Here is a 19,013-nt window from a genome sequence, read left to right on the forward strand (position 1 = left end):
GGGCACGTTATAGTAAAATCTCCGATAAATGGGTAGCGCCGGCGAATGGGACAGAACATCCTCTGTTCCGTCATTTTCCCCTTCTCAATTAAGTTACTGACAGCTTGATTCATACGGTTTCATTGTTCTTCTTCTGCCCCGGTCTGAGCACGAGAGAGTTGTGTATAAAGGGGGGAAAGATGAGTAGCGGGTAGCTGAGTCTGTTGTCCAATACTATGAGAGTCGCTACCAATACCATCTGTGCCCGCAGTAAGAAAATGTACGCTCAAATTACCGGAGCTTGAAGAGTCTGCCATAAACTCCACCTCTCCATTCTCTTGGCGCCGGATTTTTGAGGGCCGCAGCGAGGAAGAGTGCATCCTCCGCTTTTGTGGACTGACAGATCTTGGTTCTTCGGTATCAATAACATTTGCAGGATCGAGTGATTCAACATCAATCAAGCCTTTACTAGCTGCTCGGCGTAATAGCGCTGCACTTTGTTGTTGCTCGTCTTCCTCTCTTTTCTTCTCCAGCGACCTGTTCTCTTTATCACTGGTAACCTTCTCCAAATCATGGGCGATACACCCCAACCCTGATGCTAAACCATCTGCTAACTATAAGATTTTACCGAGTTAGGACATGACGGTTGAATTCAGCGCGAAGAGTAGATCGTTATGATATAGCATACCTATTCGGCCGTAAAGGGAAAGCGGCGCGGCTTTGTTCTAGGCTTTTTCTTCGCACGCTCGCCAAATAGTTTTTCCACCTCAGCATCGCTCAACTGCTCCTTGAACTAAATCAAGTAACGCAAGTCCTTTCCCACCACTCCCCACTTCACTAAAACAACGGACTGGTAATATCCATCTTTCTGCAATAGCTACAGCACCTCTTGCCAGGCAGCGCTCTTCTACTTATTAGGAACAGCGTAAGATTTATGCTTCTATACCTCCCTTACCATCGCCTTCAACTGTCCCAAAGATGAACCCGCTGATTCTAACAAGTCTACAGGCCCTTCACCAAACCGTTCCGCATATATCTCGTCGTTTGGCTCGGCAAAATGTCGGAAGGTCATGAAACCAATTGATGGAATCTGAGAGCGAGTGGGTCTTGATTGAGCTGGAGGTACTGGAGATGAAGGAAGATCTGGAAGCCTTTGACTGCTAGCTGGAGATGAAAAACTAGCTGTAGATGAGACTGGATGGAATATGCGATGATTTGCCTGGGCCCGGGCCCAAGCCCCTTCTGACAGAGGGATAAAGGATACAGGTCTCCCAGACAACATCTGCTGCTGAAGGTTACTCTGCGCTCTTGAGAAGTTTTGTTCCATCATCTATACTTGTAATTAGAAAGGATCGTATACTTGTTGTTAAGAATGGAAAAGGTTGTGAACTTAGGATTTCCCCCGCTCCACACCCCTCACATACCGGATCCGCCCTGATCCTGCATATACATTGTCGTCCTTTTTTGCCTTATATGTCCTAGAACCCGCTTTGCCTGGACGAAAAATGATTTTTGCGCAACCGACTAAAAGCCTCTATTCTTAAGAATAACAGAATCGGAGTTTACTCAGAACGATCGATTCAACGGGAATAGATTCAATAAAAGGAGTTTCATTCAGAGTATTCACTCATTTAGAGCGCGGCCGGCAGCCACGAGTGTAGCGAGTGAATCTTAACTAACGAGCGTGGGCGAGTGGAGGAAAAGGAGTGACTGTAGGGGTCGCGGTGGAATAGCGTTTGGGAAGCACGGTCAAATTGCTGTACTTTATACGATACACCGATTAATTATGGTAAGGAGGGGGTATGATTCCCCCCCCTCCTGGCTGTCCATCAGTCCATCTGTCTGGATAGAGCCCCGCCCGCAAAAACAGAAGTACCTTTTTTGCTGTGTTTGCCACATGGACACTCGCCACTGTTTATAATCCCAAGTCCACCGGTCCGTACCGAGCACCCTTGTGGTTGGACAGGCGGGAGGTCGCAGTGGTGACCAGGTTGGCTGGGTGCGGGAGGGGGCAGATATTTCGAAGTTCACGCTCTGATTACTATTAGTCTACTGACGTAGTTCAATGGGGCCGGCGGTAGGGGGTAAGGTTTTTACACCTTGAGTAGACAAATGTCCCAATTATGACGCTTCATTTCCTCCAGAGAAGTAATACCGATACTTGCAGCGATATCCGCACTGCATGAAGTTGAAGTGGTGAAATGCATGCGCTGCAACCCTCGATAGAAGCGTGATGGTTTAGTGTGCAGTGATCGATAATGAGCCTCGAGGTATTACAGCTCTAGTCTGCTCGGCGGCGGCTGGTCGCGGGGATTTCGGTGTCCTGCGCAGACCCCCGGGGTTGGATAGGGGCTGGTCGGCGTGCGTGGCAGTGTCCACCGTTTCGCATGCATGATTAGTGCATTGCTGGTAGTAAAGATATGGGTTAAGAGAGCTTACGGTACCCTCCATACCTTAATACTAGATCGATATACATATACAGCTAGTACACGTAGTCAGACTTCAAGTAGAGCTTGTTTGGGTTGGTTTAGTGTGATCGATGAGCAGAAGGAAAGGCTTGACCTGACTCGTGATAGCCCCTGCAAGACTTGTCTCGACTTGTAAAAGCTCGAGTAGCTCGAGCTGAGCTCGCCTTTTCAGTGGCCCCAGATAGGAGTTCCAGAAGTCATTATAGCTCTCTCTATTCAAACTTATGTTGTCAAGATTAGGGTTCACTGCTTCGAGAGTTTATAAATAAAATGGCGGAAGGATAATATTGGCATATCTATTATGGATTTCAGGCAGGGATATTCAGAGATAACACCGAAAAGGCTCTAGCTTTTCGAGTCGAGCACCAGGAAAAGCTCGAACCAACACGACTCGTGAGGGTAGCTGCTCGTGGCTGCTCGAGCTTTGGGCTCAAGTTGAGGACTTGAGTTAATTCGTCTCGTTGACAACACTAGGTTGGTCCAAGGGATGTGGTCGCGGTCACACTGGAATATAGGTCGCTGAAGAATCACCGCGGAAGTGGAGGAATGTAGGTGAGAGTTAAGATCTGATGCCTTCTTTGAACGAGGCTTGTTACGAGTGATGGGAACACTGCCGGGGTGGGTTTTCTATCGTAGAAATCTCCAAATCTATATTGGAGTAGAGTGAAATTCGCCTTCTTCTTCTATTCTCAATAAATGTGTATTTCTCCACTTGCACCTTCCAGTAGGGCGTAGCTGCTGCGGCTGGATGCGACGCCACGGCAGATACGCCCTCAGGGCAGAGCAGGGACATTGAATATCACTCGCTTCCCGGCTACGAATGTACTTGAAATCTTTCGTTCGTTGTTGCCCCTGGTATATATTCTTGGGCGACCAACCCGGAGCCTCCCAACCAAGCCGGCGCAACGCTGCTAGCGTAGGGTGTATTAATAAGAAGCGAGTGATGTTTCATGACTACGCACCCACAGTCGCTACAGTGTGCTGACAGGGGATTCTCGGGCTGGTATTCAAGAAGATTCGAAAAAGGCACAGGCACCGCTGATAGTGGAAAACTGCTTTCAGTGATGATACAGGATTTGGACGTTTACGGGATGGATGACGGGGTGTATAAAGTGACTAGGATTACCAGGCTTGGCCGGGTTCGTGCCCGGCGGGGTGGGCTTGTGATTAGAATGGTCGAAATGCTCTCCTCCCCGAGCTCAAATGATAGACGAATGAATGTATTGCTGATACTACTGATTGAGACGTCGCACGGCGTTTATCTCCGGTCCACATCTTATATAATACGGGGGCTGAGATTGATCATCGAATCTCACTCGCTTCCCGGTTTCGAAATTTGTCAGATTAACTACGCTTTCGGTCGTTAGAGGGTTTCGTACATGTTAGGGAAATTAATTTAAACTTCCCAATCAGGCCCATTTTGCGCTGCCAGCGCACGTGGAGAGTATCAATGACCCGAGTGATATTCCATGATTAAGCACGCAAGGTCGTGTCCAAAGAGTCGCAGAAGCCTGTAACGGAGCCAAAGCTGCTCTAGATGGTGGTACGACACTTGACGGAAGGGTTTTGTGAGCTCCCAAGTGGGATATAACGTTGCCAGACCTGAAATGTTAAGCCGTCTTCTCATTGAGAAAGAGTTTAACCAGAAGACGAACTTGTACAGCGGTGGGTAATAAGTCATCAGACGGAACGCCACCAAAATACGCGTTTGCAGGCAAAATTGTGGCTAGGTCGTCCGATGACTTATTACCCACCGCTGTACTAGTCAGGGGGTCGAAGCTCATTCCATCGCGTTATAATATGATCTTCAACGAATTAAATTTATTGGTAATACAACTACTCAAGGCACGCGGTCCCCACATATATCTCCTACCCGTACCCTGCTAAAGTGGTGAGCGGGAATTAATCATCAGGCATCACTCAATTATCAGTGGTGTTACTTCACCCCATTGATTTGATGTTCGAAGTCTTTAACTACATGTGCTCCTACATATAGCTTGTCTGCGGCAAACTCATCGCGGAGAGATAATATATCACTCGATTCTATCGACAATCATTAGCTCTGGGAGCAATAGATGGTTTCACCAAGAATTATCGTCCTATCTTCTAAATGCAAAACAGTATTGACCAAAGACTTGGCACCTCGGTGGGTATACCCAGGTGCAACGGAGCAATCTCGATCGACCCAATCCGACCTGTTAATGTGAATTGAGGGACTAAACAAACTCCATTTAATATCAACCCATAGTTTCCTGCTTATTCTGTAGAAGTGGTAGGCGGCCGGGCGCCGAAGACTATGTGGGGGTCTGTGGGTTTAATCGGGGAGAGTGGTTGCCGGGGATCGTGGAGGGGCGGTCGGCGGTCTCCCTGGCCGGGTCCCGGTGCCGGCGGTGGATCGGTTGGTTGGTTTTCGGTGGTTTAGCAGTGTCTTTCTAGGTGGGTCGCCTTCGGTGCCGGGCGATGGTAAGTGTTCCGATCTATTATTCAGGATTTGCTGACATTTAGGTCTAGATTGCTATACTGGCGCGACTGGCAGCCTCACAGCTAGGCCTCCCTTTCTATAATTCTCAGATCGACCGGCGCTCTCCTGGGTGGGCTTCACTTTATGTCTCTTGGAATATCTGAATTTCCATTATTCACTCGACCGGCATCTTCGGGAGTCGGCTTCACGTTCTCCTCAGACCCTCTTAATCTATCAACTTGGCCGGTGCCCTTCTAGGGCTGTCTCCCCTTCCTACGAAATCTTTCTTAAAATATCAGCTCGACCGCAGGTGCTCTTTTAGAGTAGACCTCCCTTTCCTGATCTCGGGTGGCTGAATATATCTGATCGACCAGTACCTTAATAAGGTAGGCGCTCTTTTCGCCACTAATCCTTAAAAGATGTGCTCGACCGCGGCCGGCACCCTAAAATGCAGGCTTCAATTTCTACTCTCATATCTACTCTTCCTGCTCAACCGGCTCCCTTCTGGGAAGACTTTCCTTCTATTCCCCAATTACTACTTAATTATCTTTACCAAAAAAATATTAAGATAGGTTTTGTGTTCACTCTCATGTCTCAATATCCGTTCGGCCAGCATCTTGGCAGATAGGTTTCATTTATCCTCAGCTCGACCGTCGCATTAATCAGGTAGGTTTTAGTTCTTCCTGGAACTCTATACATGAAAAGGCTTGGGCTTTGTTTTGGCTTGGTATTGCCTAGCGCCTATACTCGCCCGGCACCCTAGGTAGTAAGTATTAGTTCCAGGGTAATCTATTGTAACGGAGCCATTTCAACTGTTTGGTATATGACTACACACAGGGCCTGGTTACATTGTGAGAGTTATTGTTAGAAGTGTAGAAATAGGGCATTGCGACATCGGTTATGTATGGAATTACTCATATATAAGGGATGACTCATAGAAGGAACAGGGGATTCAGACAAGGTTTAATGTCAGGGATTATGTAATTGGGAGATCACGTGGTATCAGAATATCTGTATATATAATATCTGTATATATAGAGCACTCAAACATCCATATAGTTGCTGGAACTTTAGCGGCGTAGTAGTATCTTCTTCGCACTACAAAATACATCCTCCCTGAAGGTCATGTGCTCAAATCACGCTCAAGTCATTTCCTCCCACACTCCAAACTTCAGGTTATGAGCCCGGGTTTTACCAAATAAAACCCGCACAACATTCACCACGTCGGTTAACTCAATTACACTTCATACAATATCATGTCTGACGTTGGTGAATCATCCAAAGCTGTGGAGGTTATATCCTCAAACAAATCGAGCTCCAGTAACATTCGCATCAAGTTTGATGGACTCCCAAAATTAAAGGGACAATCCAACTACCAAACTTGAGCATCTACCTGGAGGATTACATTCGATCCAGCAGACTGGTGGGAAGCGTTGAGCATCGAAAACCCCACAGAAGATGACACAGACCTCATCAAGATCAAACTCAAAAGAGCCTGAAAACAAATGCATAGTCTTCTCATCGGAGCTGTAGCCGAAGACAAACAACCAACAGTCGTCTCCACCGAAAATGCTTACCACGCATGGAAGGCGCTCAAAAACCTCTACGATCACGTATCACCAAATACGACGATCACCCTCCTCAGTCGTGCTCTAGACACAAAGATGCAAGATAACGGTAACCCAACCGAACATCTTGAGACATTCAATACGAACTGGAAAACTCTCAAGACCAGGTGTCAGAGCGGGGACCACAAATTCGCTCAGGCCCTACTACCCCTCACCAATTCCGACGAAGCGATGGCAGCATTCCTACTAACCTCACTGCTGAAGTCGATGGGCAACTTCATCGATAACATCCATATCAAACAGGATGTTACCTACGAAGATGTACGCCAACGGCTACAAAACATACAAGAGGAAACCCCTCTCACCGGCAACAACAGGGTACTTCACACCAGAAATACCCCCACACCAAACGGCAAGGAATGCACCTGGTGCAAGAAACGGAACCAACCGTATGTAACGGGGACAGTCTTTCCACGTATCGCTAGAATCCGATAGAAAGATTTGGCCGTGCAAGATAGAAATCAGGTTTAGATTATTCCCAAAGATTTATCGCTAATAACTCAATAATCTTTAAGGGCTCTACATCAGCAAACAATGGGATTCCTCAGGGCGCAAAGCCTACGGCTTGGGTGTCAAGAACGCCAGGTGTCGCCAGGGTAGGGTGCTCTTGCCAGGCGTCGCCAGGGTAGAGCTCCCGCGCCAGGCATCACCAGAGCATAATGCTCGTGCCAGACGATACATTCCCTCGCCCGACGCCTCCTGAACACTATTTTCCCTCTCTGGCAGCACCAGGGCACATAATCATGTATATACTCCACCAGAGACTCGCTCCAAGCAGAGCACTCGCTTCATGCAGAGCACTTGCCACAAGCAGAGCCCTCTGCCAGAGCACTCGCTGCTAGCAGAGCACTCGACCAAGCAGAGCACTCGCTCCAAACAGAGCACTCGCTCCAAGCAGTACCGAATAGTTCTCCTAATGAGCTTTTTTTTTACGCTCGCTAATGCTGCTGTCTACAGAGTGATCCTAGCGATATCACCTACATCTCCAGAGCACCCAGCAATGCTCTCTCCGCGATCTTCTCTAGGCGCATTGCGCACCCTCACGCGTCAGGAACGTCCAGGCAATGTGGTGCATGTCCTAAGAGCACCCGGCAATGCTCTCCCCGCCATGACATGCCTGGGGTATGCCTCCTGCGTCTGGATAACGATCAACGAATGAGTCTCTGCCCAGTGACTGGCAACGAATCACGGACGTGTCGGGGGTCGCCAGGAGACAGCGCCAGCGCCCTGACAGCACTCATCAGGGCTATCTGCGCCAGGAGGGCATTCTCACCGAGCTGCTCGCCAGACACCGCCGGAGCATATCGCTTAACCCAAGACAGTCTTCATCAACATGGTTTTCCAGGCGCTGCTGAGCCCACGTCTGGAGAGCATTGACCAATGCTCGTAGAGCTACCAAAACATCTTTGATAATACTATTCAAGGTGGGACATCCCCTACTTAGACCCATATGGATCGATACGCTTTCTTCAAAGGCAAGGTAGGCATCGCCAGTCTCTCAAACAATATCTCACGTGGGTATTCGTCACGCCGCTGAACGGTCAGTCGCGGAATACTGATACGAGCACTGTCGTGTATACTGGGGATGGCTACCAAACCTTTGATGAACGTGTATGTATCTGTTGATTCGTGAAAGGCATAAGCCTTGAGGTTGAGGCCATGGTACGGCTCGTCTGAAAAGCTCAATGTCCATGCCTAAGTGGCAACATGGACTGGAAAAAGATGCAGGATGACCTTACTGGTCGGAAGACCAATGCCTGCCTACCGCGTCCTCCTGGGGCGAGCTTGCAGGATAGCCAGACTCAGATACTGAGCGGCCGAAACTTACCTCCCTCTTCCAATCCGCATGCTTAGCAGAACGACACCTATTTGAATTAGATGGTCCTATTGGGTCTAACATTCCACTCGTAGAGCACTCGCCACTGCCCTCAGAGCATTCACTGAATAGCACCCGGTATTTCTCTCATATCACTGGATAGCACTCGGTAATCCTCTCACGTCACTAGTTAGCACTCGGTAATCCTCTCATATCACTGCATAGCACTCGGGAATGCTTTACAGCATTCAACTAAATTCATTCCACGTACGCAAATCTATCCTAGTATTTACCAGCCAATTGCCAGAATCCACCTCGAACAAATGGGCCATTCCTAATATACTCCGAATATTCACCACCCACATCCTCTTCCTCCTCCTCCTACAGACTTTCAGCAGCCCACGTGAGCTATCAGGGATACCACGATCCTTCGCCTCAAGCAGCTCAACTACACATAGTCTATGTGCGCGCCCTGTGCTATCCCGTACCTTGAACAAAGCCTCGTCCTGGTAAGCGTCCCCGAAACACTCCCCACTGCTCTGAGGAACCTACCGATACCCATGCCCAATCGTTTCTTATTTTCCCCTTCCTAAAAGATAATGTTCCTGTACACCTGATGTTGTGAACCTCGTATACGTCAGGTCTTTGGAATATTGGTATCGGAACCTGCAAGCATGTGAAAACCTCTACCCGACGCTCCAAAATGCTCTCAGAGCTTCCGGCAAAGCTCTGAGAGCATCCCGCATCCTCGGCATACTCCTTTATCAGGCGATACAGCGTGATATGGCTCAATTGAAGTCCATCTGCCACGTTGAAAAGTCTTTCCGATTTCGAGGAGGGATTGCAAAGACGCTTCAGGGGCAGTCCGCTTTCTACTATTGAGCGTTCATTCGGCGTTTTCCTGCGGTCCTCGATTTTGAAAATGTCGAGCAACTCCTTGAGGTTATCCCGATGGCTCCAGAGGATGTCGTCAGTGCTCTCAGGACCTCCGACGATATCTTTCAGATTTAGAATTCGGATCTCTAACGCCAATCGCCTCCCTCCATAGTCCAGTATCTGCGTCGCAGCATCAATTTTGTTAGACGCTCTGTAAGCTTCTTTTACCTGCCGTACATGGCCAAGTTCGCTGACGTCCGTGAAGTATTGAGGAATGCTCCCAAATCGCTCAACGTGCTCCCGGTAGTGCATTAAGACGTGCAATTTGATGAAGTTGAAGTGCGATCTTTCCCGGAACTCCCGGATCTCCTTCAAGCCTCGTTGGGTGCTCTGGGAGCGTTGCTTGGGTGCTCTGGGAGCTAGTTACTGCTTTCGTTCGATCTCTCGCATCTTTTAACGTCTTCTTGTACGCCCTGAATTCTAAAAAGATATCCTTGTGTTTATGGAAATCCTCGATCTAGTTCTCCATATAGTTCAGTGTGTGCATTGTATGACTCCCATATTGCACCATTAAGTGGATGTCTATTAGGCTTCGAACACATTTCAATGCTTTTGCGAAGTCGCTCCTGGCAGCCACTCCCGGGTTTCTCAGAGCAGCCGCGAGTGCTCCCAGAACGACCCGCCCCAGATTGCGCATCTCTTTCCCTTGCCATTGGGTGGTAGAACGATATGCTTTGTTTGGTACTTCCAGCCCAGGGTAAGGCGCAATCAAAGCCCAAGCGCTCTCAAACTCCTTCAATCGGTTATGCTTCTTCAAGAAGCCCTTAATCCACTCCATCATGTGCTTCAACATCCCCAGGTAGATATTGTGCAATATGTCCGGTTTATTGAGATCGTACGGATTAACCCTCGGCGTACCCCAGAAAGCATTGAAGAGTGTTTTGACTGATCTCGCCACAAGGTATTCTACCGGTTCCAGGTTGCCCAGATTCTCGCTAAATAGCTGTACTCTCTCCCTGTAGTCCTCGTGACTGCGCATAGAGCTTCAACGAGTGCTCCCAAGATTGTGAAACTCCACCTCGCATCTTGGGCAAGCACTATGGCTAATGTTTTGCAAGTTTGAATGCTCGGGTTGGTCAGCGATCCAGCCCGAGAGCACCGGAAAGCATAGTCGTTCGTAGCCATCGGCGCATTTGATTAACTCGCCCTCCTGAGAGCACTCGTGAATGCTTTGAAAGATCTCCCCAAGAGCGGGGTGCAGCGCCATTTGACTCTGACGTCGTAAAACGGAGTTAGCGAGTGTTGTATTCTTCCCGAGCTTCGGTGGCACAGGTAGAAGCCCTAGGAGAATGAATGAATGCCCTGTGGGCTTGTTGCGCACCGACGACTTGATGTTCCCGATGGTAAGATAGATTGGCCAGGCTTTCTTGTCCCCGCTAAAGTTTGTCAGATGTGTGCCATCCGACCCGCAGATAATTGGTACGACAGTGGACCCCTCCGGTAACGTATTCTATCGAGAAAGCATTAGCGACATCTCCTGGAGTACTCGGAGTTCAAGTTGAGAGGGCGAGGCCTGCAGACCTGTATCTCCCACCACCAATCTCCTGTATGTATTTCCCCGTACATTCGCTCACCGAATTCATTATGCTCCACCACCGGCGAGTACACCAATGACTCCCGGAAGGCACGTTGCCCCAAAAGATATCGGACGACTACCATTGGATCCCGGTAGTAGTAAGAGATCTTTTCCCCCCCAATATCCACCTCCGAATGATCCCAGCTCGACTTTCCCAATATGTCGTTCATTTCCTACAGCCTCTTGATAAAACCTCGCCCAGTGCTGTAGGAGCACTCGTCACTGCTTGGCGGAGCATGTAGAAAGAAGCTGTCGATGTTTCCCTGTGAGGCTTTGGACAGTACGAAATACCTTGCCATTCTGAACTCGTATGCTGACCTGAATTGGTGCCATGGGTATCGGAGAAGGCTCTGTGAGCATTCGTCGTAGTCCTCCGAGCGGTAAAGTGGTTCCCCAGCACCCTCATAAACTGTTCTAGATGCCTTATGCCGATTTAAATCACCGTCTGCCTCTTCCATCACGAAATATGATTCAGATTCTAGGTCCGAATTGTTACCGGAGTCTTGGTCAAAACTATCCGACTCCGAAGCGTAATGCGTGTCTGAATAGCAGTCGGGAATGCTCTCTGGGCTTTCATCAGTATCGTCGGGAGTCTCCGCAGGTTGATCGTGCTCCAGGAGCGAATATTGGTTTCCCAACCATTCATCTGCTTCCAGAGGATGGATCGTTCGAAGATGTCTGTCAAAGTTGGCGGAGGAGCTGTACTTCTTGCTGCAAAAAGGGTAAGACGATTTCATTGAATTCGAGAATTTGCAGTCTGCCAAGGCTGAGGAGGCTCTTTCCTGCAGGTTGTCCAGAGTGCTCTACAAGCGATTTGTCACCCCATGTGGAGTGCTCGCTACAGCGCGCTCGCCAAATGATTGTGAGCCTTGCGCTCATACCTCCACCATAGCGAGGCAGATTTTGACGTCATACATCTCCAACTGAATAATGCAAACACAAACCCCAACACAAATACAACAGGCAGAAACAACAATCACCACAATCAGGGCGCCAGTGATGCTACGTTCTACCCTCTGAGCACTCGCACACTCTCTGTGAGCACTCGCAGATGCTATTCAGATCGAGAGATTATTCTCAGCGCCAAATTTAACACCAATATCGACTACGATCTCAAAGGATAGATTGTCTCCGACTCAGCTTCCTAGCGCACAGAGCACCGATACCAACAAGAAAACAAACACCAACCCAACACCGGAATGCTGCCGACACCACTATCGATGCTACCATCAGAGCATCCTCGAGTACGCCTAGAGCATTCATCTACGTCATTTCAAATTGAATCGAATCACCATAGCACTTTCGAGTGCGCTTAGAGCATTCACCTACGTCATGTATGGGAGCAAATATTCAGCACGGTAGGAGCACCCGAGGGTGCTCTTACAGCACCCTCGAGTGCTCCTATAGCAATTTCGAGTGCTCGTATAGCATATGGTGGTGCTCTAGAAAGGACGATGATGAGCCTGGTAAAGCTGATTGTACTCGGTATAAGGACACCCTTCTCCTCCTTCCAGTTCGTGAGATATTCCTAACCATCTTGAATTTCAAGTCCAGCACTACCTGTCACTTCAAGCGCTCTGCTATCTAAGCTTTCAAGATTACCTCTTGAAAGCGCATTCAAGTCTCGTTTCAAGTTCAAGCTTTCAAGTTTCGTTTCAAGTTCAAGCTTTCAAGCTACACACTTTGCAATCATATATAAGATGGTATATCTTCCTTAACCAGATTGCTTTCTGAACCATATTCATCACACATTCACAATAGACTCCAAACTCCTCTCAGAGCACCCTCAAGCGCTCACAGAATATCGAAAAACCTCACAAAAGTCGAAAGGGCGCCATCGAGATCAAGATTCAGACGAATCCAGTACTGATAATAGTGGCAGTAGTAGCAGCAGTAGCCGTAGTAGCTAGAAATGCTCCAGCCGAAAACACAAGAAGCATAGATCTTCCCGTTCCTCATGTCGAAAGTCGCGGAAAACTCTAAAGGCTATCCCGGAAGAGATAGCAGAGACATCCTCGGAGCACTCGCCAGTGCTTTCAAGTCCCCCGCAGCTCACACCACCTCCCCCGCAGCTCCCACCACCGTCCTCACAGCGCCCGGCAGTGCCTTCAATACAGCATCAAGCACCTCATCCGCAGCGCCCACCACCTCCCCCTCAGCACTCGCAAGCGCCTCCTAGCGTTGCCCCCCTCAGCCAGAGCCCTAAAAACGCTGAAGGACTCTTCCCAAAGCAGTGGATATCATTGCAATCTGATTCTGACTCCAACGGCGAAGGCTCAGCAGCAGGCCCAGCAACACACTCAGCAAAGCGCCAAGCAGCATGCCCAGCAGCAGGCCCAGCAGGCCCAGCAGCACGCCCAGCAGCACGCTCAGCAACACGCCCAGCAGCAGGCCCAGCAGGCCTATCAGCAAGCCCAGCAGCAAGCTCGGCAGCACGCCCAGCACCCCGAAGAAGAAGAAGACGGGCACTTTTATGAGTCCCCAGTGATTCCCCAGAACTCGGCAGCTCACCGCCACCACCACCAGCCCCTGTCCGTAGAGCCGTGCTTGCAGTTCGTTCCACTGCTCCAGCAGCAACCGTCAGTGCTTCACAGAGAGCACCAAAGACAGCAACCCGACCCCCTCGCTGGCTACCAATACAGAGTTCAGTTGCTGGCCCCTCCAGAGCATTAGACACTCCTTCACCGGTAGAGCAGAGACGAAGCAGCAGAGCCCGTGCCCCAGAAACACCCCCGAGTGCTCAGGTAGCATACAGGAGTGCTCCGGAAGCATCTCCCACCGCTCAAGGTCAATTCAGAATGACTCAGGCGAATAAAGCAAAAATGACTTTAGGTTTGCTCAACCTACCTAAAGTGTACACTAACATCCACAACAGCCTCAAAGCGCAGATGCAGAACGTCGGTTGGGTTAATAAAAGCGTTTCCGGGGCAGCAGCGTTCGATGCTCTATGCCTGTATTTGATGAACTTACGCTCCCTCCGCGCTTTCCTGCCTATTTGGACAGGAGTCGATTCCGAAGCCCGTAGAGCACTCGCGGACGCTTTGAAGTGGCTGATTGGTGATGTTGGACAGAAGGAAAAGCTATCGAGAGGGCAGGGAAATCGCGAGTACAGAGAAGCTGCCGGCGATAATGATGATGATGACGACGGTGGACAGCCCGCCCAACGCTCTAGGAAGCGTAAACGGGATCCAGTGTCCGCAGATCTCGATAGACCTTCCATAATGGTCACGGTGGTAGACCCCGATGCTCTAGGAGCTTTCTTCAACGTTGTCCTGCCTCCTACCTATGACTGGAACGATCCACAAAATGAGCCTTTGTTCATTGGAATTCTGACAAAGATAACGTTTCCAGAGCTCTGCAATTTGATCCTGAAGCACACCGCACCCGGCAGAGCAATCAGGAGTATCTGGGGAGCACTGGATAACGTTCCACCAGCATCCAATCCACCTGTTCGGCCAATGGAGGTCCAAATCATTGATTCGGAAGAGGTCGAAGGTTGGTTGAAGAATAGCGTTGGCAGGCCTAGGAGAATACTGGCGGTGCTCCACAGAGCAGGCGCGGGTGCTAATTTGGGTGGCGCTGAATCACCCCCGCTGAACCGGGCACTCCCTCATATCGAAGAAGACGATTATACCATGATCGATATTCCGGCAGAGGACTCTGATTACGAGGAGGGAAGCCACCGCATCAATGCTAAAGGACTAAGGGTATATTTACCCAGAACTGATGCCAGTAATCAAAGGCTAATCCAGACTCTTGTTAGACGTCGAGATAGACAGCAGGTGTAACGGGGGTCTATGGGCGTGAGGACTATAGTGCCAAAGAATACAACCGAGGCGGGAACGTAGCAATAGGTATTCTTGGCTATGGACTATGGGGTGGCTATAACTGGTATGACAAACCAGTTGGGCCCTATGGCGAGACGTAGAACAAATGTAGTATTCGTGGAGTAGATACAAGAGGTTCTGTAAAGAGAAAAGGAAAGGAAAGAAAACATGAAAAGGCACGAGGCAACACCCCTTTATATATCCAGCTCCTAATCCGTTGATGACTCATACCTCGCGTAACGGAAACCAAAAGAACACAACAGAAAACCCATTACAAATCCTAGTCCAACTGCACAATGCTTTCTCTTCACGTTCCAATCGATCATCTTAGCCAACAAGTACCATTGCCGTTACAGATTACGCCCCTCCTCCAAGGCCTACCTCCTGGTAGGCTTAGGACTTCGTGGGTAGCGTTCATGGAATCGTCAAACCATATCAGGCGAGTGTTCAAGGTCCGATAGCGGTTGCCAAGAGGCATCGTCATATCCTGTATACCGTACTAGATACTCGAACTTTCCCTTGCGTTTCCTAGAATCCAAAATATCTTCGATTTCCCATTCTTCCTCCCCTTCGATCTCAACCGGGGGTGGTGGTGATGGTTGTTGTCCAGGTAATGAATTGCCTGCTTCGGGTGATAATAACGAAACGTGGAATACGGGATGGATCTTCATGGAGCGGGGAAGTTCTAGCTCGTAAGCATAGGGGTTGACGATTCGTTTGATACTATAAGGCCCAATCCGTTTCCAATCGAACTTTTTGGAGGGTCGCTTTGTCAGAACCTTGTGTGTCGATAAGAAAACTCTATCTCCTATGCGATAGCGAGGGGCAGGAGGACGGTTTAGATTAGCCAATTCTTCTTGTATCTTTTGCGACCGAAACATTTCGCTTTTCAGAAACTCCACCATATCCTTCATTTCTTTTGCAATACTATTGGCCTGAGCTTCCGCTGTGGTTTTACCGTGTTCCAAGGGGCCGAAAGTCATCCTGGGATTTCTTCCCGAATTGGCATGGAAAGGAGAGACCTTTCTTGTTTCCGAGACATGATTGTTTGCTGCAAACTCGGCCATTGCCAATAGTCGAGCCCAATCATCTTGTTGATAAGAGACATAACTCCGAAGATACTGTTCCATTACGGCATTGATCCTTTCAGTTTGTCCATCAGTTTGAGGGTGGAAGGCGGTGGAGAATCGTGGGGATATTTCTAGGCGTTTGCAAAGCGACTTCCAAAATTCCGCGACAAATTGTGTTCCTCTATCAGACACGACAGTATCAGATAGTCCATGTAGCTTCCACACATTATCGATATACAACCTCGCTACCTCCTTCGAGTCCACCTCTTTAGTCGTTGGTATCAGATGTCGCATTTTGGTTAGTCTATCAATGACAACTAGGATCGCAGTATATCCATCACTCTCAGGAAGGTCAGTAACAAAATCCATCGAAACATCCTTCCATGGTCCATCGGGTATTGGCATTGGACGAAGTACTCCATAAGGCGCATTGCGTGGTGCCTTGCTACGGGTACACACATTGCAGTTCCTAACATATCGATCGACGTACTTTCGCATTTGTGGCCAAAAATACTCCCGACTTAAGAGTTCCAATGTCTTTGTTCTACCTGGGTGGCCTGCTGATGGTTTATCGTGATGTTCTTGTAGGAGCCTCAGCCGGAGGTCATTATCATTTGGTACATAGAGTGCACCTCGATAAAGTAGCCGACCATTATTGTCTTCCGTACATTCGGCAAGTGAAATTTTATTTGAATGCCGAAGGTCACTCCGAAGCATGACGAGAACTTCGTTTGGGAAACTATCGATTTGGTAAGCTTTTGAAAATAACTCCTCCACAGTGGACATTCCTTCAGCGGATTCGTTTGATAAAGAACCCGCGAACAAACTTAGCTTTGTATCCAAATTTTTTTGCTTCAGGACCACTTGGCTCTGATGCGTTAACCGTTCATCCCCCTCTTTAGGTAGGTCACCTGACCTTCTAGTCAATGCATCTGGTTTTGCTCCTTGTTTTCCTGGTCGAAATTGTATGACGAAATCGAAGCGTGAGAGAAATTCAGACCAACGAGCTTGCCGGCGATTTAACAATTTTGTCGTCATAAAATATTCCAGGTTTCAGTGATCGCTAAGAACTTCGATAGGAAATTGTGCTCCTTCTAAATGATGTCGCCATTTTTAGAAACACCGCACAATTGCTAGAAGTTCTTTATCATAGATTTCATAGTTACATTCTGCAGGGGAATGTTTCTTGGAAAAGAAAGCCACCGGATGTAAAATTCCCTCATCATCCCGTTGTGATAGAATTCCTGCTGAAACATAGTCGGATGCATCGGTTTCCACCACAATCTTTTGATCCGGATCGAAATGAACCAGTATAGGCGCAGTTGTGAACATTTTTTTTAAAATCTGGAATGCTTCCTCCCTTTCATCTGTCCATTCGAATTTTACATTTTTCTTTGTTAAAGCTGTAAGCGGGGCGACAATCTTTGAATATCCTAAAATGAATCGTCGATAAAAATTCGCGAATCCCAAAAATACTTGAACATCATGAAGGTTCATGGGTGTAGACCATTCTAGAACATCGATAACCTTCTTTGGATCCATTCTATTGCCATTTGGGGTGAGGATTAAACCGAGATATTTCGTCTCTTGAACCATAAATTCACATTTTTCGGGTTTGAGATGAACATGATTCTCATCCAATACCTTTAGAACCTTTCGAACATGATCCTTGTGTTCTGCGAGGGATTCGGAATAGATGAGAATGTCGTCTAAATAGGCCCTCACAAATTGATCGAGATAGGGGCGTAGGATGTCATTAATCCAATGTTGGAATGTAGCCATAGCATTCGCTAATCCAAAGGGCATTACCGTATATTCAAAATGTCCATATCGAGTCCGGAATGCTGTTTTCCATTCATCTCCCTCCGCGATTCTTATTTGATTATATCCCCAGCGTAAATCCAACTTGGTATAATATTTTGCTTTTGACAATTTGGCCAGGGTTTCCTTCAACAACGTCAATGGGTAACGATTTTTGATCGTAATTGCATTGAGGCCCCGATAGTTGACACATAAACGAAGGGTTCCATCGGCTTTCTTGACGAATAGTATGGGCGCTCCCGCTGGTGATTCACTATGGCGGATAATTCCTTTGGGTAGATTTTCCTGAAGGTAATCCCATAGTGCCTTTAACTCAACTTGGGACAGAGCATAGATTGGTCCCCATGGTGGTTGTTTGCCTTCTTCTAACACTATTTTCATGTCATGGAACGGTCGATGTGGTGGGAGGGTTGGAGCATCATATTCTTCAAACATATGAATATAGCGATGGAACTCTCTCGGTATCAGTTGTTCAATATCGATGGTAGATTTTTCAGTCGCTGAAACGGTAACGGTATGGGTTTCCGGTAGAGGAATCGATATGCCATGAACTGTAATGGCAGTTCCACTAAGCGAACAATATTGGCAGCAACTTCGAGAGTCAAAGATAAGCAAATTTTCCTTTGGTCGAATCGTAACATCATGGCGTCGCATCCAAGGTATCCCCATCACAATTGGATATTGTCCCAACTTTGTCACAAAACATGATGCAGTCTCTCGATGGACATGAATGTCTAGCGAGACATCAACAATATGGGTGATCTTTCCTGACTTAATAGGTCTGCCATCTATGACATCCACATGGCGGGGTGTTTTGAGGGGGGTCATGGTGAGATTGTTGTGGCGTGCAAAAGATTCGTCAATAAAAGCATATCCTGATGCTCCGGTATCAATAAGGGCGTAGGTGGGTACGAAAGTATTTTTATTCTGTGAGATCAAACAAGTTACTACAAATTGGTTCCCATCCATTTCCTCCTCTGATACCGAAAAACCAGAAATACACATCTTGGAAAAATCCTTAAATGGTCCCTGGGCTAAGCCACTTAGTGCAGGGACAAATCTTTCGCTGACTCGTTATCGCTTCCTTCATTTTCCTCCATTCTCAATGCTGCTCCCCTCATCACCGGCCTCCTCGGTTGATTTCCCGTTGCCCTTGCTTGGGGGCAGTCTCTAACCATATGTCCGACTCCTCCGCAATAGAAACATCGGCCCTCAGCTAAGCGGGCGTTTCTTTCAGTAGGGGTAGGGCGACGACGTCCTCCAGACAAATCCATCGGTACATCGCCTCCCGGACGGAACGAGGGATGATTCTCAGGGTGGGTGCATTGACAGCTGGGGCGGCAGCACGAGGAGCAGGGGCAGGGTTTGCGGGTGGGGGACGAGGGTTCGGAGCAGCAGTAGCATTCCAAGGCTTTTTACTTCCTCGCTTAG

At 48.3% G+C, this 19,013-nt stretch overlaps 2 protein-coding genes across 2 annotated transcripts; both read left to right on the plus strand.

The window, feature by feature from the left end:
* Positions 1-6,413: 6,413 nt before the first annotated feature.
* Positions 6,414-7,239, plus strand: LAJ45_07739 (uncharacterized protein; the record flags this gene model as incomplete). The annotated part of the gene is made up of 2 exons (XM_046117294.1): positions 6,414-6,925; positions 7,065-7,239. 2 exons carry the CDS (start codon positions 6,414-6,416, stop codon positions 7,237-7,239), a joined length of 687 nt encoding a protein of 228 aa, XP_045969590.1.
* Positions 7,240-12,821: 5,582 nt separating this feature from the next.
* On the plus strand, positions 12,822-14,652 carry LAJ45_07740 (uncharacterized protein; the record flags this gene model as incomplete). Its single annotated transcript, XM_046117295.1, has 2 exons — positions 12,822-12,966; positions 13,361-14,652. The coding sequence occupies 2 exons, from the start codon at positions 12,822-12,824 to the stop codon at positions 14,650-14,652; spliced, it is 1,437 nt and encodes a 478-aa protein (XP_045969591.1).
* Between the last annotated feature and the right edge of the window lie 4,361 nt (positions 14,653-19,013).

Source organism: Morchella importuna (genome assembly GCF_003444635.1).
Source record: "Morchella importuna strain M04M26 chromosome Unknown Morimp01GS025, whole genome shotgun sequence".
Lineage (NCBI taxonomy): Eukaryota > Fungi > Ascomycota > Pezizomycetes > Pezizales > Morchellaceae > Morchella > Morchella importuna.